The sequence below is a fragment of the Eumetopias jubatus genome, unplaced genomic scaffold (genome assembly GCF_037043125.1).
Source record: "Eumetopias jubatus isolate StellerSeaLion01/CBP00866 unplaced genomic scaffold, mEumJub1_p1.0 scaffold_1, whole genome shotgun sequence".
In the NCBI taxonomy this organism is placed as follows: Eukaryota; Metazoa; Chordata; class Mammalia; order Carnivora; family Otariidae; genus Eumetopias; species Eumetopias jubatus.
The window spans coordinates 171825095-171844660 of NW_028274807.1; the positions used below are offsets into that span (position 1 = coordinate 171825095).

Consider the following 19566-nt stretch of genomic DNA (forward strand, 5'->3'; position numbering starts at 1 on the left):
CAGCCTTCTGACTGTGGCAAGCCATGCTCATTTCCCACATGGATAAAACCTGAGGTCAGAAAACACCACTCAGAAATGACTCATTTCTGACTTCCCTGCCAAAAACAACACACTTTTACGTAACTTGCTCACACACCAATCTCCTGCTCCTTCTAAGGGTGAGTGTCCTGTCAAACCGAGGCTCTTCCTCACAAACTGGCCTTCCGTTTCCAGCAGAGGCAAATCAAATCACCCTTTCTGGCTTCATCTCTCTGCTAACTGGGGTCAGAGGGAGCCAGACCAACATGCTTCTCCAACATGCTCTTCTGGTGACTTCTTCTGGAAGGGGTGGGAGAATGCTTATCTAATATTGGCTCTTGGGCTGATTTCTTAAGCCAACCACAAAAAATAAGTGTGTGGTGGGGAAAAGGCCCCAAGGGCTAGGGATCTCTCTCAGATGAATATGCAAGCCAGTTTCCTGATGGAGCACTTCTCACATTTTCCATCTCCAGCTGCGTACGTGCAGAAAAGAAAGTCCTTTTTGGGTGTGTCTGTAGGCTAGACTTGGCATAGGAATAGCTGGGCAGCCATTTGATACATAAAATTCACTGTGCTTCTGCAACCGGAAGCAATTAGTCCAAAAAATTTTTTTGTGTTATGTCTGTCCCCTTAATTTGCTATGAGGCTCTCCTTGGTCATGTCAGCACATATATCTCCGAACATCTATATTTGCTTAAGAAAAAAAACCAAACCCAAAACACAAGATAATGTTCAAAGAGATACCTTACTCCCCCTCTTTTCCAGGTGAGGACAGCCTCTACCCTCCTGCAGGGAAGAGGAAGCAGAGGGAACTTCCCCCGGGTGCTGGTGGGAACGTCTCAGGAGGAAGGAACACAGAAATTGGCAAGGACTTGAAGGACGGATATGCAAGTGCCGTAAGGCTTGCGGAGCCCTGAGTGTGCCAAAAATTAATTCATAAGCAAATGCTTATTTTATAGTTTCCCACTTGCTACAAAACACCAAGCAGAAAGGAAAGATTCCTTCTGAGGGCTGGCAGGATGGGGGTGAGACCAGAGTGGGGAGAAAAAGCAGGGGTTCTTCAGAGCGAAGCTTGATTCCATGGCGGGGCAATGTGTCACTCCGCCTTTTGTGGAGCCCAAGGGCGGTGGTACCACCTCATTGTTCGTATAAGCAGAGGGTTCATTCACCATGAAGTCTGAGCTACTCTGATGGCACCCAGGTAGGAGGAGTTTTGGAGATTAGATCTACCCTCAGATAAGCCAGGGCACAGACGGGAGATGCTAGAAGACTTGAATCGCTAGGAATCCATTATGCCAGGCTAGGAAATATCCTAAATTTGGCTTCCTGTCATTTCAGGGCTTTAGGTGATGATGTGACAGATAACAAGGTTTCAGAGTAAGGGAACAAACTCTTTCTGTTAGGGTTCCTAGCAAGCACTATGTGTCTTTATTTTTGGATTCCCATAATTGAATCCTCCAAGGTCTGGGCAGTGAAATCCAGAACTTTTGGAGAGCTACAGGCCCCAGTGACTTTATCCTCAGGACTGGGTTGAATATTCACAGATCACTCTGAAGGAGAACAACATGCGTTGTAACTTCTGCAAGATAGGACTGAACTTCCTGGGAGAACAAACTCCTCTATGGCAGACAATGGTGTCTCCCTCTTTTTGAAACTTTAGCACTCAGGAGTCAGACTGGCCCATGATAGATGCTCAATCAGTTATAATGGGGGGGTGGAGTCAGTCTCCACACGTGCCCACCCAATTCCCTCCTTGATGCATATGCCCTCCTCTCAACCAGAGGTGGTTTTTCTCCCCTCCTTCTGAAGTTGGGCTGACCTTATGACTGCCTTTGACCAAAATGTGGCAGAAGTGACATTCTAGGAATCCCCCCGAGCCCAGGACTTGAAAGGATTTGTAGCTTCCACTTTCTGCTTCTCGAAACACTACTTAGAACCCAGCCACCACGCTCTAAGAATTCTGAATGGCATGGAAAGTCCACATGGAGGAGAACCGTGGCAATCCGGGCGACTGAGGCAATTGGGACTGAGCTCCCAGCTGGGAGCCAGCACCAAGCGCCACAGCCACACAGGCGGCCACCATAGCTGATGACCCAACTGAGTCCATGCCAAGATCCCATGGAGTGGAAGAACTGCCCAGCTGCGCCCAAGCCCCCAGAATTGTGACAGGTGTCAGAATGGCCATTGCTTCAAGCCACTCCATTTTGAGGGTGCTGCTAAGCGACAGAACTAAAACAGAGGGGCAGGAGGAGACAAGAGGCACATGCTATTTGATCTAGTTCTGTAGCTCTGAGTGTGTCAGAAACCCTACGGGGCTTTAGTTTCCTCACTGCTATGATGGGGGCCATACGTGCCTGGAACAGCTCCCAGCACAACTGGGGACTCAAATGAGAGAGCCTGAGTGGAAGGACTTCTTCATTAACACTAAGTGCCCGAGCCCAGGTAGAACGGATGCTAGTCCTGCAGTCTTCTCTACCGAGCTCGGGAACCATGGACCCATCCCTGGCCCACCTAGGCCTCTGTCTCTGAAGATGACAAGGGCTGACCTTGTAGGAAGGAGCAAGTCATCTTTCTTTATAAAGCACGTATTATTCTTCCTCGGATCTTTACCACCATCCCACAGAATGAAGCCATCACAGGCAAGGAGGTGTTTGCAGAGCCAAGCTGCGCTGGTTCCACTCTAGGCTTTGCTGTTTACTGACTATATGATCTGGGGCAAGTTCCTTAATGATTTTTCATGTTGGTTTCCTCCTTTGTAAAGAGCAGTAATTATGGCACCTGCTTCCTATAGAGAGCGTGGGGGTTAAATGAGAGGATACGTGACAGACACTGAAGCACAGTTCCTGGCTCACAGTAAGCACTTAATTGGCCACTATCGTCATCATTATGGTTTTTACTTTTGTTAATTTTTATAATGACCATACAGTAAAACCGACTTTTTTTTGGTATACAGTTCCACAGACTTTCGCAGATGGATAGACTCATGTGGTCACCACCAAAAGCAGGATGCACAACAGCACCATCGCACAAAAAACTCCCTTGTGCTCTTTCTCTATAGTCAAACTGTCCCCTCACCCCTAATCCTAGCAAACACGGATCTGTCCTTTATTGCTACAGTCTTGTCCTTTTGGAGAATGTCATATAATTATAACCACCTGGTATGTCTCCTTTTGAGCTTGGCTCCTTTTGTTCAGCATAATGCCTTTGAGATACACCCAAATCATTGCATTTATCAATACTTTGTGCCCTTTTTTTGGTGAATAGTATTCTATTATATGGCTCATCTGGAGTTTGTCTAATCATCATAGTTTTAATAATTATTTTTATAAGCCAAGGAAAACTTCAGAAATAGAGCCAGCCAACCATCACTACCAGGTCCTAGGAATTCCTGGGAAAATATCTAGTAACTGCTTAAAAGTTCTGACTCATAGTGACAAGGATCCCAGAGGTCCACACTTGACAGACACTGGAACAGAAACCCAGGAATAACTTCCTTAATCCTACACAGGACCAGACTGCCCTCTTCCTGGATAGGCAATATCCAGTTCTGGAGCCCTGGAGCCCTCCATGCTTCCCTGTGATTGCCCTTTCTACTGCCTGTCACTGTGCAACATTTATCTATGGAAGCCCACTTGACCTCAGCCCAATTTCCCTTCCTGAGACCGTAACACGGCAATCTGACCAGGAAGTGATAGTGGGCATGGAGTTCTGGCTGGAACTGACCCTGCCTTTAATGGATTACAGCATTTCAGCAATCATTAATAGTCACAATGGCAGCTTTAACCCAACTCAGACTCACTTCCCAGCTGGTCATGTACTACTTCAAACCAGCTTCTCTAAAGCAGGATGAAATTTTACATCGCTCCCCTCTGGGGCTTCAAGGCTCCTGTCCTTAACCGGCTCCATACACAAGCCGAGTTCCTGTCACATGCTCCACAGAAAGAGAAGCTCAGGGCCAAGGGAGACCTCACCAGTCAACTCTGGGCTAGAATGCATTTTCCTGGAACCACAGGTCTCTATTGAAGCCGTGGGCTAGATTCTCCCCTCCACCCTCCGAGGTCACCGAAGGCGGGGTAGGGTGGGAGAGGACAGGCAGAGGGAGAAAGGAAAGAGTGAGCACGAGTGCCCTCGGTGCTATGCCCTCCCACCCCGGCTCACCCGCTCAGGAGGACGCTGGCTGCCTTAAGTGAAGACCTCTCCGCTCCCTATGGGGCTGAACTACTGGAACCCGATTGTGGCATTTCATCTGGAGCCTGAGCATATGAATAATAAATGTGTGAAAACATGAAACTAATATTCATAATTACTTTACAAGATAAAGAACTTGAAGGAAAAACAGCTTCTGTGTGCCTTGCCATTGCCATCGGGGGTACACTGCGAAAAACACGGCATCCTGCCAGAACCTCAGACTTCATCTCGCCAGCCAGCCTTAGTGCCGGCGGCCCTCAGCCCCCGCGAGCCCTTTCCATGCTTCATTATTCCTTAATTAATGGTGCCTTCACGCGTCTCATCATCCAGACTTTTTAAAGCCTCAAAGAGCCAACGGGGACCTCTGACCTTCTCATCTCCAATGTCCGTTTAGGTGCCATTTTGGCCAGCATTTATGAACTACCAACGGGTGTAGGCTCCAGCCTCCAGGAGGGAGGGTTAGAGAGTCTGCACTCATGATATTCTGTCCCTGACCCTCTTGGCCCCCTAGGTTCAGTATCTCTTTTTCTCCCCATTTTTTCTTTTCTACTGAGGTATAACTTATGTACAATAAAGTATACCAATTTTAACTGTATGCGTCACTGAGTTTGAAACAGGTATGTACCCACGTAACCATAAATATCTCCAGCACCCCAAAAGTTTCCCCTAGGCCCCTCCTAAGAAAATATCCTCTCCCAAGTTATGACCAGTTTTATCATAGAATTATTTTCAGTTTAGGTTCTCATTAGCTCTCCCCTAAATTACTGCTAATTAGCTTTTTAATTATTGGGCTGCCTCCTTCTGGACCTTGCTTTCCTCAACTCATCTGTCCTATACTGCCAGATTTATAGTCCTAAATTACAGCTCCACGGCCCTTTGAAGGGCTGCCCTGTTATTGCATACAAACTCTCCCACTGCCAGTCCCCGTCCACCACGCTATGCCGGCTCTGCTCAGTCCGAGGGACCCAATTCCTGTTCTGCCAGCACCCCTACTGCTCCTACACTCTGGGCCGCCTCTTCTCTCCCACGCAGCACGACACAGCCAGCCCATGCCACAGATCCACACCCAACTTCCATCTTTCAGACCCGAAGCCATCTTTTAAAGCCATTCTCATCAGAAAACCTTTCACTGACTCCTCACACAAAAGTTGTTACTTCTTCCTTGGAGGATCCATATTACCATTCTTACCTTTTCGATGGCATTACCATTATCCTTGAGACAGAGCTTCCTATGTGCATGTGTTTACATTCTTATATCCGTGCTAGATTTTTCAATTTCTTGAAGACCAGCTTCTAGGATTCTAGGATTTCTCTAATTACTAAAGCTTTAAAAGAAAACTGGGAAGGAGAAGGAATAACCTAGGGTTCCCAACTTCTTTAATAAACAGAGAAGAAAAAAACCGTCATCCACTCTCAAAATCTTTTCAAGAAAGCAGAGACACTGGAGAGGACATAATATCAGAAATAAAATGGTAAGATGGTCCTTCAAATTGAATACACGTGATTTATGAAAAACTCACTACACTGCCTTCATTTTTCATACTTGGCTATGCCTGAAGAAAATTCTCATAGACCAACTGGCTTCTGTTTCTAGAAACCACTGCCTTGTAGTTCCTACTAAAGCTCTGTGTACCCACAAAGTGCTCAATAAATGTTTAGTTCAAACGTCTAGTCACTGGAAATCCTGTGGTTGGAAGACAAGGAGTGTTTGAGCACTGCTTCTGTTCCAAAATGGCAGTGGGTTGTCCAAATCCTAATGATGAGAAGGACCACAGGATCTATCCACGCTCACGGTCAGACCCACATGTGACAAAATGAAACAGCCATTCCAGTGTGTCACAATTCCAGCGCCCAAGTGATGACTCAGGCAGGCAGTGGACTCTGCCACCGGCACAAATCTCCACTTAGGGCATCGCCTAATAATGAACTTCTGAAGTGTGTGTTAGGGAGAGCTGGGATTGGAGTGCGAGGAGACAGGACCACCACAGGTGGCTCTGCAGCTCGTGCAAGGGGTAGGGTGCCTGGGAGAGTAAGCACTGAGAAATGCAACCTGGCCCGGGGTGAATCTACCCACAGCAACCCATTCTCTTCTAGTTGGCACTAAGATCCAAGACTCCATTAATTCAGACTCTGATTTAAGTTCGGGCCCAAGAATTTATTGTCAAGTCAGATATACACATCAGGGTGAATGAAGTTTATGATGTGTTAATTATATCTCAATAAAGCTGTTACCCAAATGTAGGTGTACACACACACGCAGCTAAGTAAACACTTATTCAAGAGCCAACAAAGAAGGAAGATTGCATGAAGAAGGGGATGATAAAATATTTAAAGAAATAATTTTAATTGCCATTTCGACATGAAAATTAAAAAAATATTATGAAATTCATTAAAATTGCTTCATTAAGGACTTCTATCAAGAATTCTTTCAAGTTTTTATTACTGTTTTAAAATATATATTCTATCCAGCTATCAAAAAATTATCCTACACATCTTTGACTAACCTAGCCTGACTTTTTCCTATTAGTTCAAATTGGTGTTATTAGTTCAAATGGTTCTATTGAACTTTTCACTTGAAAGGTAGAGAAATTTATAGCCAGCAATAACTGCAGTGTCTATAGATACAAAAATTAAATCTAAACAGCACACACAGCCCAAACTCCTTTTTGGTCATCCTCTGATGGGACCGCCTATGATCTGGGATAAAAACTGTAAATATACTTCATTCAATCACTCATTGAACAAAGATTTATGGACTTCCTACCATGACCCACATCTTGGATCAATTTTCTTTGCACATCCTCAGCATTTTATAAGTTTTCAAATGTAACTCATGTTTTGAAACCAACTCTGAATTATGACTGAATGACCGAAGAAGATACCGGTAGAATTTGCTTTTCATAAGAACAGAATTTTGTGCTCTAGGAATGAGCTGTCCATCATAGAAGACCATGGTACCATGCAGGTGCCTGGCTCTCAGAACAGATTCTCTTCTTGCTCAGCAGGGATGCCACACAGCAGCAAGCTGTCTCCTTACCTGTATGGTAGTGTTGCCTCCTTCCAGGAGGGCAATGGCCAGGAGAATGCTTTCATGAAACACTCGGTCACTGGACGCATTCATTATGAGGTCGATGACCAGATTGGAGGCACCCTCCTTGTCGAGGTGGCACTGAACCTCAGCCAGGCTCATCTCACCCCTGCTCGTGGAGCTGGACCCAGAGCCTCCCCCTGGGAAGATGGAATATTGCTCTTATTAACCACAATCAGAGTATGTATTGCATACTTACTATGCACCAGCACTTAATGCACTAAATGTTTTAACAGTATGAGCTCTTTTAACCTTCTTAAAGACCCCACAAGGAAGGTACTAATTATTAGCACAGAGATGAAGTCACTTGTCTTTGAGGAGGACACCCAGCTTGTAACAGAGATGGTATTTGAATGCAGGCAGGTAGGTAAGATGAAAAACAACGTATTTCCAGCAAGAGACCTACAGCCATCGAGCCAAGACTCTCCCTGATATTAAAATACAATGACTTGGTGCAGAATTATTAAGAAACTTTTGAGTTCAAGAGACAAACTGAACTTATACATGTCTTAGAACACTCCTAAGAAAATATAGCCTATAACAATCACTTTAGCCCTGTTTCTAACAAACCCACTCTAGCCCCAAACTCAACACTTCACATAATTTATCTGTTCATTCATTCATTCAATAGTTACTCAGTGCTTGGCATGGAGCCAAGAGCTGGGGCTAGAGATCAAATTCCCATCCCCACTGAGCTTGAGATAACATGAATAAACTTAAGAAGATAGGGCCTATGCCGTTTAGTGGAATGGATTCCAACTGTGTTTAGAATGTGCCTACATAAGAACTTGCCTTGCATTATTATTGTCAATAACTGAAATGTTAATGTACACGGGGACACGGGCTGATCAATTTCAGAGAGAAGAAAATCATCTGCCAGTCCTTCCCTGCAGACCTCAATTCAAATGCCACCTCCTTTGCACTGCTTGTCTTAACTACCTAAATCCATTATATCCATAGTGCAGAGTAGAAATTGGGTTACGTCTCTTCTCTCTTACAACTTTTTTAAAGCAGAAACGGTCTCTGATGCATTTCTAAAACACCCTCAGAAGGCCTCCCCAGGGCCTCCCATATTTGTGGAATGACTCCACTACAGAAAGTAAAGAGAAATAGTTTTGAGATGTTATGTGAGGGACTTCTGCTTGAGAATCCCTGGGATCTTGCAGATGGAATGCTAAGGTCCTGTTCCTGGGACACTCTGAGAGCTCTATCTTCACTGAAGCTGTACAGCCCCATGAAGTGAGTAGATAGGCTTCAAGTTTTCATTTGGTGAGAAATTCAAGACCCCTTCCCAGATATTGCTAGAATAACTTTATTCATCACCAAGTATTTTGGTGCTACCTACAGAATGCCCCCAAAACCTATAGTGCATAACAGTCATCATTATAGACAAGGAATCAGACAACTCACATTTGTGCTTCCAGCGAGCACTGAACTCCTGCCCTCCCCACTTTAAAACCCAAACCAGTACCCACAGTTGAGTTCAACGTTCTTGCAACTTTTGCTGTAACTGTGCTTACAATGTTTTGCAACCTCTTTGAGGATTTTTTTTTTTAAGCAATTCTATAGAGGCTTTCCTTTTCTTTCTTTTTTCTTTTCAGTAAACTCCCTTCAGAGTTTGGGAGGAACACAGCATAGGCATTAGAATTAGACATATCGAGGTTCAAATTATAGACCAGTCACTAACAAGCTTCCATTTTTCTTCTGTTAAAAAGGGATAACAACAGTACCTGCCATATAATGGGATACTTGGAGGAGCAAACAAGGTCAAATGCTTGGGAGAGCCCTTGGCACTCAGTAGGTGTACAATAAATGGTAGTTTTCACCATCTTCACTGCTAACACCATTGTTATTTAATGGGAAGAATGAATCCTCACAAGCACAAGAAAATGGGGAGTAAAATCAAGTTCCTTGTGTCATTCAAAAATCACCCAGAGGGTTGCTGTACTGGAAAGAGGGGCAAAATACTTAGCCAATATCTAACTGCAGGGAAATATTTTTAGATATCATTTTGATGGTAGACCAAAGACAAAACAAGTTGCTAGAAAACACACTTGCCACCCAAATTCATCTGTTAGTTTCAACCTGTTAAGGAGAAACATGTAGCTCTCATGTGGCACACTCGATTCACACGTGCAGCTAATTAGCACACCACACAGCCTACCTCCTCCCCCAGGCTTGCTGGGTCCTCCTGGTGACAGCGGGCCATTGCCAAAGCTGGTGAGGCTTTCTCTTCTTCCTGAAGGTCTGATGTTTCCATAGTAACGGTTGACCAAAATTTGCCTGAGCGCCTCACCCTTAATTCAAACAGGATAATGAAATCAGGTTCTGAATTTAATGCATAACTGAGCTACTAATACTCAAAAAACATGGAGGTACTCAGTTATAATTGGCTCAGTTTCACTCGGTGAAAAAACAAATTATTAATAAAAGCACTTGGAAACTCTGAAGTTAACTTCTTCAATATTTTCTCAGGAAAGCACATCATTAAAAAAAAAGCAGCAATCTAGAATATTAAATATCTCAAGTTCTCTCTCTCACAGTGATAAACACAGAACATTAATTCTGAAGGGCAACTAACAATAACAAAAACGAAAAAGTCCCTTTGGGGTAAGTCAATAAAACTCAGACAAAATGAGAATTTTACAGGTCACCTTTCACACAGCAAAATAAAAATGTTACCCCAAGCATAGGGTCTATTCCCAATATTGTAAGAAAATATTAAGATATAAAAGTAATACTGCACAATGATATAATGAGCTGAAAGTAAGCTTTTCTTATAGAAACTGTCAATGGGTTGAGTGGTGAAGAAAAAATAATGCTATAGAAAATAAAGTAGGGGCAGATATCAGGCATACCAATCAAAAAATAAGCACCATGAATGAAATGAGTTTGACATTTGCTTTGAAATAATTAGGGAGGGGAATAGGTAAGGGATATAGATATGAGCAGCCAGTTGATAGTTGTTGAAGCTGAGTTAGGAATGTGGGTTCTCAAAACTCTTCTAGTTCTTCTTGTATGTATTTGAACCTCTCCGTAATACAATGTTTTAAAAATGTAACTATCAAAGGAATCTTGGACAGAAGACATAACAACTCTTCCCCACAACTCCAACCAAAAAAATAAATAAAACCGTGATTTGTTCTCTAATACTAGGGGACGTTAGCAAAGCAGCACAAAGCAGCGAGATTTATTCTCAGCTCTATTTTATGTTCAGTCCTGCTAAGTGTCTCCCAGACCACCTCCCGGTCTGGAAGTTTCTAAAAGTCAGAGGCTGTATGGTTCTCCCCCAGACTCTTTCCCAGGGACAAAGTAGTAAGGCACGGAGTTCCTCTGGCATATCATCAGGAGAGGTGAGTGAGAAGTCTAGCAGAGGGAAGGGGTGCTAAGATATAGCAGGGGTCTAAAATAGAGGCTCAAAAGTTCTTCTGAAGAGACCTGCAATGGTAACATGAGTCAGTAGAATTTAAAGTGATTTGTTAATAAGCTCCAAGAATAGGTCTGGAGACTTCAAGTGGGGTGTCTGCAAAACAAGATGGGAGGGAGCAGACGGGAGGGCAAGAAGGGCCCTGAGAGGGGCAAGGAGGCTGGGGTGCCAGGGGAACGTGGCACCAGGGAACAAAGGAGAAAGGTAGAAAACTCCTTAGTTTGACGTCAAAATCACGTAAGGTCCCAGGGCTACACTGTCAAGTTTTTCTTCTTTCTTAATTCATGCTGCTGGTCAAAGACTCGAGGAACAAACTGAGATGGGATAAATGGGGGGGTGGGGGGGTGGGCAGTACTGATTTTTAATTCAAAGTTCAGGAAATGGAAAAAATCTCTATTTTCTTCTCTACATTCCACCCACAAATATGTCTCTCATTGTAGTTCAGCAAAGGAGGGTGCTTCTATTAGCTCATGAGATTTGTTACCCACCTTGACTAACTGTAAATACAAAATTCCAAGAGTGCTTCCAAAGGGGAAGCTATTTATGAGGTTTTCACGTACTTTTTAAATAGATGCATTTGGCACAATATTCTTTAATGGCTTAGAAAACCACATTTTGTTATAAAGATACAGCTTTGCTGGCGTTTTCGTCTCTAGCACCAATACAAACACATCGATGGTCTCCAAAGCAGTCAGTGAGAGCATGGTGATCTAAAGGCTGACTTCATAAGATGAGAGAAATACAAATTTCAAAGGATCATTCACAGAAGCTGACCCAGAAAGAAAAAGGGGAAAGAAAAAGTTACCTCCATGCTGAATGTAACAGGAGATTAAATATGATTTCCTTTTTTCAACATAATGATGTATCAGTTTGATTTTCTTTCAGTAACATATAGTGTTTGAATTCCCACAATAGGGAATGGTTGGCAGTAAACCATCCTAACTCTCTAACTGGATCCCTCTGGGCATCACAAGAACATTGTTTGAGAGACAGATGGGTGGGCTGAGGCCTACAAGCTGCAACTGCTCAAGACAGCCAATGTAGCCATCCTGGCAAGCGTCTGGAAGATGGAAGATGGAATGGTCAATTCAAAGGCAGGGTGACCATGACCAACCAACCAACCAACACATGTCTTTTAGGAAGTCTCAACTACAGCCTTTACAGTCCAATTCCGCTTCAGGGAGGAGCAACTCAGTTAGATTTTCCGCTCCTTAGCTTGAGGGCAATTGGCAAGACTATGGTCAGTTTGCCATCAAGCAAGCAGGAGGTAAAGGAACACATGTCATCTGGGAGCACGTGGACTCCAGGCACAGGAACTTCACATTTATGCAGCCTGGATGCCAACTGAAGCTACAAAGGGATCTCACATTACCATTTTGTCTCTCCTTCCACAGAAAAACCCTAGCAGTTACCATAGCAACTGATGCATCAAATGGTACATTTTCCCCCATAAGAGAATATCATGAAATGTGCTAATTATGGAAAAACACACACACATACATTCTATCCTACAAACTTTTATTTTTTTTCCTTCTTAATTATAAGGCTTTTGGCACATATTCACCTCACCTTCTTTCCACACACACAAAAAAGTTTAAGCTGCAAGGGAAAAAAAACCACAGAGCATGTGGGATTTGCCTTTTTTTTTTTTTAAACAAGTTGAGATTTATTCCTTTTCTGAAAGAATAAAGACTGATAATTTTAGGTAAAAAGGGAAAAAGAAAATGGACAACATTATAAAAAGTTATGCAAATCCTTAGTGTAAAAACTTAGGTTTGAGAAAAATTCTGTTTTCTGAGCCAGTGGTTTAATTTAGGAAAAATTAAAATCTGCAGAGAGAAGCCTTCCTAATCATCATGATATAAATTACTCAAGAGCACAAAACTCCTCACAGCGTACTAGGATCAGAAACCCGATTGCAGAAAAGGAAAAAAAAAAAAAAAGACTCCCCAAATAACATCACTTCTGAAATTTTAACATTTGGCCATGCAATCCCCCCCACTTCTTTTTTTTCCAGAAGTTTACACCTATAGTATGCAAACAGATATCAGATGTTTGTCTCTGGTAAGAAATTCCACACACACATTATTACCTAAGCCTGAGAAAAGGCAAAGGCCAAGAGTTTCTTTTGTAGTAAGTGTCATTTTAGAACAGTGAAAATGGTAGTTCAGTGATGTAGAGTAATGAAACCAAGCTCCTACCTTGCAGTTTGGTTCAAACAAGTTTCATTTCTATCAGTTCGACTGAATGACTAATGATTTGTAGGGACAGAGACAAGTGCCGAATAGGGCACTAAGGAGTTAATATTGCCACATAGGCACAGGAGAGAAAAAGTGACCTTTTTAGCTTCCTAGGTTCCAGCCGCTTGAAAATCACGTGCTGCAGGAAAGATCACCCTCTCTCACATGAGTGGTGAGCCTTTCACACTTTAGTCAGCACTAAGGTCGCGCCTCAATTTAAAAATACCTTCCTTTGCTACTATTGTCTACCAAATCAATTGAAGTGTTTCAGTCTGCAAGGTAACTACAATAGTTAATATCCCTTGTCATATTCCAGACACTGTGCTAAGTGCTTCGTGAGCACAGCTCAGCAGGACAGTCTTAAGGGGCAGAGGCTATTAGTATCCCCATTTTACAGCAGAAGAAACTGAGGCACAGGGTGGATATATAACTTGCTTTAAATCACACAGCTAGGGCTTGGCACAGGGAGACCTGAACCTCTTTCTAATTCCAAAGCTTACGCCCTTATGTAGCATTCAGTACCGTGTCCCCTGAGAACTTAGGGCATGAGGGATGGCTATGTGTCTTTTCCAGCTACTTTTAAGGCCTGTGGCAATTCTTAAAGCACAGGTACGGATGGAAAACACAGGAATGCAAGGGGCCCTTGGTCGACTAACTGCCAGAGATCCAGGATGCTGAGGGGAAAGGCTAAATGCCAGCTCCCCAGGAGCTGTTCTTTGGTCATAACCTGAGAAATTACAATCAAAGAAGAATGCAAAGAATTTGGGATGTGGTGGGACTGAGCAGGGGCTGGAGCATGTGAGCAGAACAAAGGTGCACGGGGCCACACATTCATCTCAGGCATAAATCCTCCAGGACACTGATGACCACAATTCCAAGGCAGTCTTTGTTATAACTGCTCATGTTCTAACCGCATGACCTTAGGTAAAGTACCTCATCTTCCTGTGTCTTAGTTTCCTAATATGAAATGGGGATGAAGGCTGTGTCACTGAGTCAATGTCAGCATTAATAAAAATTAAATTGATGAGTTAACATATGTAAAAGTCTTAGCACAGTAACTGGCATATGATAAATACTCAGAAATCCAGGATATCTCGTTATCTTCCAAAAATGAGTAACATGAATTGGTCAGCATGCTAACGATGTAGATGAGCCTTGCAGAAAATGGTTTGGCAATGCATAATGAGCACCTAAAGAAAGTATCTCTCCTTTGGCCTAAGAATGCCCTTCTAGGAATCTCCCCAAAGATGTACCCATTTCTTCATTTCTTCATCAAAGGAAAATATTACAAACCACTTGTTCATTTGTGGAACTTCAGACAGCTATTAACTTTCAGACTTTCAAAGAAAATCATCATACACAATATTAAATGACAAAAGCAAGGTACAGAAGTTGTACACTTAGAATAATCCCAAGGACAAAGAAAATGTTCGTTGGCACATATACACACCTGCGTAAAAAAAGTGGGCAGAGGAAATATTATATCATTAGCTGCTTCTATAGCTGAGTAATGTAATTGTGACCTTTTTATTAAACTTTTTTTGCTTATTATAAATTAACCATAATGATCATCAGTCACTTGCAGAAAAAAACATTTTTAAAGACTTCATCTAATTAGAAAGCCACTACAGAAAAAGAAGAGAGGTCATGAAAAGCTTCCTGGTCATCATTTGGATACTGGCAAGGTATAGGGCCCGAGTAGGTAGATAATAGGTGGACTCGCCAGTTAGCCTCATTAATACTAATGTCTGTGACTGCTCCTGAGCCAATTAATGCTTTAACAATATCAACACCAACATAAGCTGACTTTAAATTACAATGTATGGCTGAGGGAGGTGTTATGGTCATTAGCTCCCAACATCCAAGACTACGTACCCTTTTATGGTCTTCCAGTTGCCTCAGGGGGGGGCTCGGTTCAAGCTCCTGCTAAGCATGCAGAAATTCCATTTTAAGTACAACACTAGGCAGACATGACCATCTTCAGTATCAATCACAAATAAAATACCAAGAGCTCATACTGAGCTAAGAGTTACACAAGAGGATTTTAGGCCTTTAAAAATTTTTCCCCAGACACATGCTAATGCTCAATTACTTTGAATATTGCTTAACAACTGTCCTGTCCCCAAGCCTAACACACTATTTAAATGAGCAGGTTTCTGACTTTTTGGCCATATACCATATTCATTACTTTTACGTGACCCCAAAAGGGGTTGTAATGCAAGACACCAACAGCGCAAGTCCTCACGGTTCATACATGCATAATTGCACAGCACATGCATCAGAACATCAATGCATACACTTCTGAGCAGACACACACACGGACACCTCAGCTCTCCCCGACCCACCAGTACACAGCATTCTAATCAAACTGCTAACAATGAAGAGCTCTGATTAGCAGAGTAGACACTGATCATCATAAAGCAGCCACACTGCAACTCAGCAATTTGATAATGTTTGTTTCATTTTTAAGAATTAAAGGTAACACAAATTTGTGTTATCTCTGCACAGAACCCAGAGTCTATTTTGTAGAACAACAGAAGGGTCTTGACATTCCAGAGTTGCTCAACTGAACATTTCAAGACTGAGACAGTTTTGTGTGAAAGCCTTCAGAGAGCCCCATCTCCACACCTGGAGGACGCTCTGGTTTAGCTCCAGCAACTTGGAACTTTCTTTATACACTGAAAGCGTCCTCAATTACAGAAACCATCAAGTCCCAGCCCAGCTAGAAGACTTCCCTCCTGTGCCTACCACCAGGACAGAAATTTCAACACTACAACTCAGACACTCAACCAGGACAACTGAGAAGCACCCATATTTGCTGTCACTGCAAATATAGGTGAGCAACACACACCTCTGTGGAGTTCTCAGAATCCGGAGCTTGTGGGAGCTAGTTGGGAGTAAAACAAAGCATATTAGTTATGGAACTTGAATCTCATGGGCCACAAAGAAGTCCAGAGACCAACATCAAGGACAAAACACAGAAGGCAAGATCAAAAATGAGGTGACAAGCCTATACCAGATCTTGAGCAACTGAGGGGAGGCGATACTTTCTCTTTTAAAATGCACTCAATGTGGTCCCGCTGGAAGAAACAATTGGCCTGAGATAGGGAAACATATTTAAAATAGGGAAAGAAACAAAAGACTACTAATGCCCAAGAAGGAAACAGATCTTGGGGAAAAAAAAAAGGATGCCAAAGGAAGAACCGTGGCACACCGTGTTTTGTTTGTACACCAAGAGAGAAAAAGCAATCACAGTGCATATCCAAGGAGGTGCAGGGAGGGAAAGGGGGTGGGTAATGGTAACAGAGGTCCCAGGGGCACTCCCTTCCCAGAGGCCCAAAGGTTGTGAACGACGGCTCCAGGAATCTGTCCTCCACAGGGCATGTGCTTGGAGCAGGGAACTGACTAATGTCAGAGGTAACCACCAGACCCTACCCAAGGCCTCCCTGGACCAAAGTCATACACCAGGCATGGCTGGCTAGTTCAAGGTACAGTCTGGCACTATGGAATGAGGCCAAGGCTCACGCTGCAAGTGAGTGACCTTGGCCTCCCTCATCCAGCGACACAGCATCCATACTGAGGCCAGAGTGTGGCTGTCAGCTGGTGAGCCAGAACAGGTGCTGAAAGCACAGAAGGACTGAAGCTATGAGATCTGGTGGTGTTTCAATTCAGCCCAATGCTACCCCTTTGGTGGTTTGATCCCCAAGATGGAAAAGTTCTTGATATAAGATTGTCATTATATAACTTTATGGTTTGTTTTGTTTTCCATTTCTCAACAGGTAAAATGATGAAAAGATACAGAAGATGTCTTTAAGTACAAAGATTAAAGTAATTCTCCAAGGACAGTGGGGCATATGTGGAGGGCTGCTCCTTCAATTATGGACAGAAGAATTTTCAGCCATGAGCACAACTTCACTAGCCTCAGGGAAAAAAATTTATCTCCAGAGTCTTGAGCTTCCCATTGGGGTGTGGAGATATACCGTGGCAGGAGGGACTGAAGCATGGCAAGGAAAATAAAAACAGAAGTCAGTTATAGGTCTTTTCAAGACATAAATAATGACAACCAAGAATACACTTTAACTCTGTCCTTAAATTCTGTATGCTTTAGGCTAAAGAACTGAAACTGTGCAAATGTATTTGCTATCTCCCTTAGTATAGAAGGGACACATGAGAAAAAGCAGAATTAAAGCAATGGCCCATGTATTTTAGAGCAGCCAGAGATACCAATGGAAAAAAAGATGTTATCTTCTACTATTTGCACTGGCTACATTCCCACTAACATATCTTTTTATACTGATTCTATAGGATTAGAACAAAAAGATTATAGGCATGGGTTTACTGTAGGAACCCACAGAGCTACCCTCCTACTCTTTTGCCAATCAAAAGCTAAAGGAAATGAAGAAGACTGAATTGAAAGTGGTGGGGTTTTGTTTTTGTGTTTAAAATTTTCTTGTTCAAGATCTCTTTGTCCAAGGAAGTATTGTGAATACTTCTAGAATGCCCATAGGTAGTATATGGGTATTTCTTAATCACTCAGACATCAGTGATTTCTGATGTTTTATAATTGTACACTTACTCTACTGCTTCCCTAAACTACTGTCAAACTTGTTTTAAAATTAATTTCCAAAATAATAATTAAATTAAAATTAATTATCTTTTCTCCTTGAACATTTCATGAAGCCCTTTGAGACAACAGAGGAGGCTTTGCAGCCTCAGGATTCATTAAAGAGTGTATAGAAGGACTATCCATTCATGAAAGAGAATAGAAAAACCAAGAGCGCTACACAGGGTCATGTGTCCACAAGCTCATTGGTTCTGTATGAACCTGAGCCAGGCACTGAACCTCTCTGGGCTTCCACGTTCTGACCTGTAGTTCAAGGAGACTGGAGCAGATATTCTTTAGGATTTCTTCCAGTTAAAACATTAAACAATGCTTGGTATATTTTCAGTAAACTTCATTTCATAATATCTAACAGCAAGTTCCCTAAATATAATACAACTTGCAGGATATAAAATGATTTCAGGCATGGCAAAGGCCAAACCATACCTGGCATATAATTTGGTAAAAACAAAACAAAACAAAACAAACTGATAGCCTGTACTAGCACTTCCTTCTAAAAGGATTTCAGCTCTATTTCCTTGAGGATGAGGTTATTTCATGGCAGTAAGCTGCAATTTTGAAAAATAGAAGCATATTTATAAGCTACATTGTTCAAATAAGGTAATAGCTACATAAATGCAACATATAATATATGCCAAAACCAGAACATAATATTTAATAATGAAGTGATTTTTCTCAGCACATTTTATTATCAAGTTAAATTTTTTTTTTACATGAAGAGTCATCCTCAATGAGCACACATTAAGGAGGGATGTTTTGAGAAAACGGTGATGTCTGAATTTGGACAAGTCTTGTCTTCCCCACCTTAGTCCCAGGATCAGTCACTACATTCAGGTGCTGACACCTCCAATCAAGGCAAAGCCTCCCAAACCAGCAGGTGATGGACAGTGCTCTGATGTTGCCTGGTTTTGAACTTGGAAACCCATTACTGCACCCTATTGCCTTTTTGTATTTGTTCACTGATCTTATGTCTTCCCAGTGCTTTTAGACTAGGTCAACAAAATCTAACCTCATAGAAAAAAAGATTTCAAATGACTAGTTTTGAAATAGAAATTCAAAATGAATCTCAAGTCACTAAATCCCAAGTGGCCTTCTTGGATGAGGCCGAAAATCAAGGCGCTTGAGTAGTAATTAGGTATGGGCTTGTGAGATACGGACATGCTTGCTTGCAACATATAACATACCTAACATTTTTTGAAGGATGGATTTCTACTATAAATGAAGGAAATCATACCTTCTCATCTTAAAAAAAAAAAAGAAGTCCTAGAGTTACTCTTTCCTATGTACATACAACAATATCCACTCCCATACATACATACATTTCATATATGCCTCCAACAGGCTAGCACAGACCACAGCCTTGTTAAAAAAACAAAAACCTTTTGTTTTCCGCTGCCATTAACATAAATCATTCCATTAACCATGGGCTTCTAGAATTTTCCCTTGAAAGATGAAGTCTCCTTCCATGGACCATCCCCAGCAGAAGCTGAATACAGTTCAAGCAACGCAAACGTCCTATGGCCCTCCTATTCAGCACATCAAAGGGAATGTATGAACTCTAGTACCCCTGAATCAGCCTCCAGTTCCTCTTCACCCACTCAAAACCTCAGAGGGGGGAAACCAACCAACCAGCCAACAGCAGACAGGCTTGCAAATATGTTTGCTAGGACCCGTCCTTCCTGAGCCTTTGCAAACCCACCTTAAGAGACCAGAAAGCTTTAAAGAAAATTGAGCTAAAATATGTGATCTAGCATTTTAGTAGAACAATTTTAAACCTTCACATCTGCTAACATAATGCCCTTTATTAATGGCATTTGTTTTTAGAAACCAAGTAAGAAGTAAAAATTTCGTCCCAATGATGCAGTTTCACCTTTCCAGAACACGTTCATTGGAACTCAATAGCGAAATTCATTTTTTAAAAAACACATTCTGACTTGACTAAATTATACAATTTCAGTCACTGTGGAATAATCTCAGCATCAAA

General features: G+C 42.3%; 1 protein-coding gene across 1 annotated transcript in view; it reads right to left on the minus strand.

Annotated features, from left to right (window-relative positions):
- ITPR1 (inositol 1,4,5-trisphosphate receptor type 1) overlaps window positions 1–19566 on the minus strand; it is a 320000-nt gene that overhangs the window by 97567 nt on the left and 202867 nt on the right. The window contains exons 40-41 of the mRNA XM_088027511.1: window positions 9459–9591; window positions 7244–7434 (exon numbers count right to left, since the gene is read on the minus strand). Of these exons, the coding sequence (XP_087883637.1) occupies window positions 7244–7434; window positions 9459–9591 (324 nt within the window). The remainder of the gene's footprint in view (window positions 1–7243; window positions 7435–9458; window positions 9592–19566) is intronic.